General features: G+C 35.9%; 1 protein-coding gene across 4 annotated transcripts in view; it reads left to right on the top strand.

Moving 5' to 3' along the window:
* Nucleotides 1-1,195, top strand: part of ZNF510 (zinc finger protein 510) — a 52,650-nt gene that overhangs the window by 7,945 nt on the left and 43,510 nt on the right. For 2 of the 4 annotated variants that reach the window (XM_045289431.1, XM_045289433.1), the window contains exons 1-2: nt 15-205; nt 805-855. The exons of 1 other annotated variant lie outside the window; for it this stretch is intronic. In XM_045289431.1, coding sequence (XP_045145366.1) covers nt 841-855 — 15 coding nt within the window. In that variant the 5' untranslated portion in view covers nt 15-205; nt 805-840. Of the gene's footprint in view, nt 1-14; nt 206-804; nt 856-1,195 lie in introns of those variants that run through there. One more of the 4 variants, XM_045289432.1, reaches the window with a different exon arrangement.

The following is a 1,195-nucleotide window of genomic DNA, read 5'->3' as shown; positions in this document are numbered from 1 at the left end:
TATCATTTCCAACCCCACCAGTGGCATCTACAATATTCCGGGTTCCCACTGACCTGAACATACAGAATCACAAAATGAAACTATAGGAAAGGATTTCTTTCTTATTTTGAAAGCTTAAAAACACTGAGTCTGAGATGAGTGACTTGTCCAGGGCCATCCAGGACAGAGCTAGGAGCATAACACTGTGCTATTCATGTTAAGACAGGTAAGTCGTGTGAGATGTCTTGTCAAAAAGTCTTTTTGAGAAACTTCAAGCAAGTTCAAATAGAGAGGTTAAAAGATACTGTATTTCAAAAAGAAAGCCATTTTTTAAACAGTCTTCCGTTGATTCTCTAACTCAACTTGCAAACTGTAATATTTTGTTAATTAGAATGGACATAAATTATTAAATCAGCAGGGGAAATTAATTTATAAAATGACAATCTGAAAGATTAAACCCATATGATCACTTAAATTAAAAACCAAACCCACTGCTCTAGAGTCGATTCTGACTCATATTGACTCCATGCAACCAATTAGAACTGCTCCCTGTGGTCTCGGAGTTTGTATGGGAACAGACAACCTCTTCTTTCTCATGTGGAACAGCTGGTGGATTTGAACCTTGCAATTAGCAGTCCAACACCTACCCTACAATACCACCAGCGTTCCATACATAATAATATGGAGTTGTACATATTCTCAAGGGTCAAGGAGCAATTTCCCAAAGGGAAACCTTTCCTAGCAGGTGCGATGAGACATTTAGGGAGGAGTTGACCAGACCTCTCATGGCTACATTCCTCTTTTGTTATTTTTCCCACCTATCAGGTTATCCTTCACAATTCTCTACACACTTCTTAGAAAATGAACTCATCTCAGGTAAGTTATTTATAAACATGCCAGTTCAACTTTTTACAACTTACAATAATTATAATTGTCAATTATATCTGCTCTGTAATCCTATCTTTAATCAAAGCAATATTCCCCCCCTTTCTTTCATCTAATTCTTACCCCTGGAAACCACTAATAAACTGGTTAACTGGTACCGCCCCCCCCAAAAAAAAATGGAATTAATTTTTCCAAGCTATGTGTTAAATATTTTTATTAAACAAACTTTTCACCTTCAAAGTACTCCATTACATTTAATACATTTGTCAAATCTGTGATTCCATTCTTGGAAACATTTTTCTTTTTCTTTTTTTGCTTTCTTTCTTTCTTT

The sequence above is a fragment of the Echinops telfairi genome, unplaced genomic scaffold (assembly GCF_000313985.2).
Source record: "Echinops telfairi isolate 266 unplaced genomic scaffold, ASM31398v2 ScPeMD7_27;HRSCAF=92, whole genome shotgun sequence".
Lineage (NCBI taxonomy): Eukaryota > Metazoa > Chordata > Mammalia > Afrosoricida > Tenrecidae > Echinops > Echinops telfairi.
This window is presented reverse-complemented; position numbering and strand designations above follow the sequence as displayed.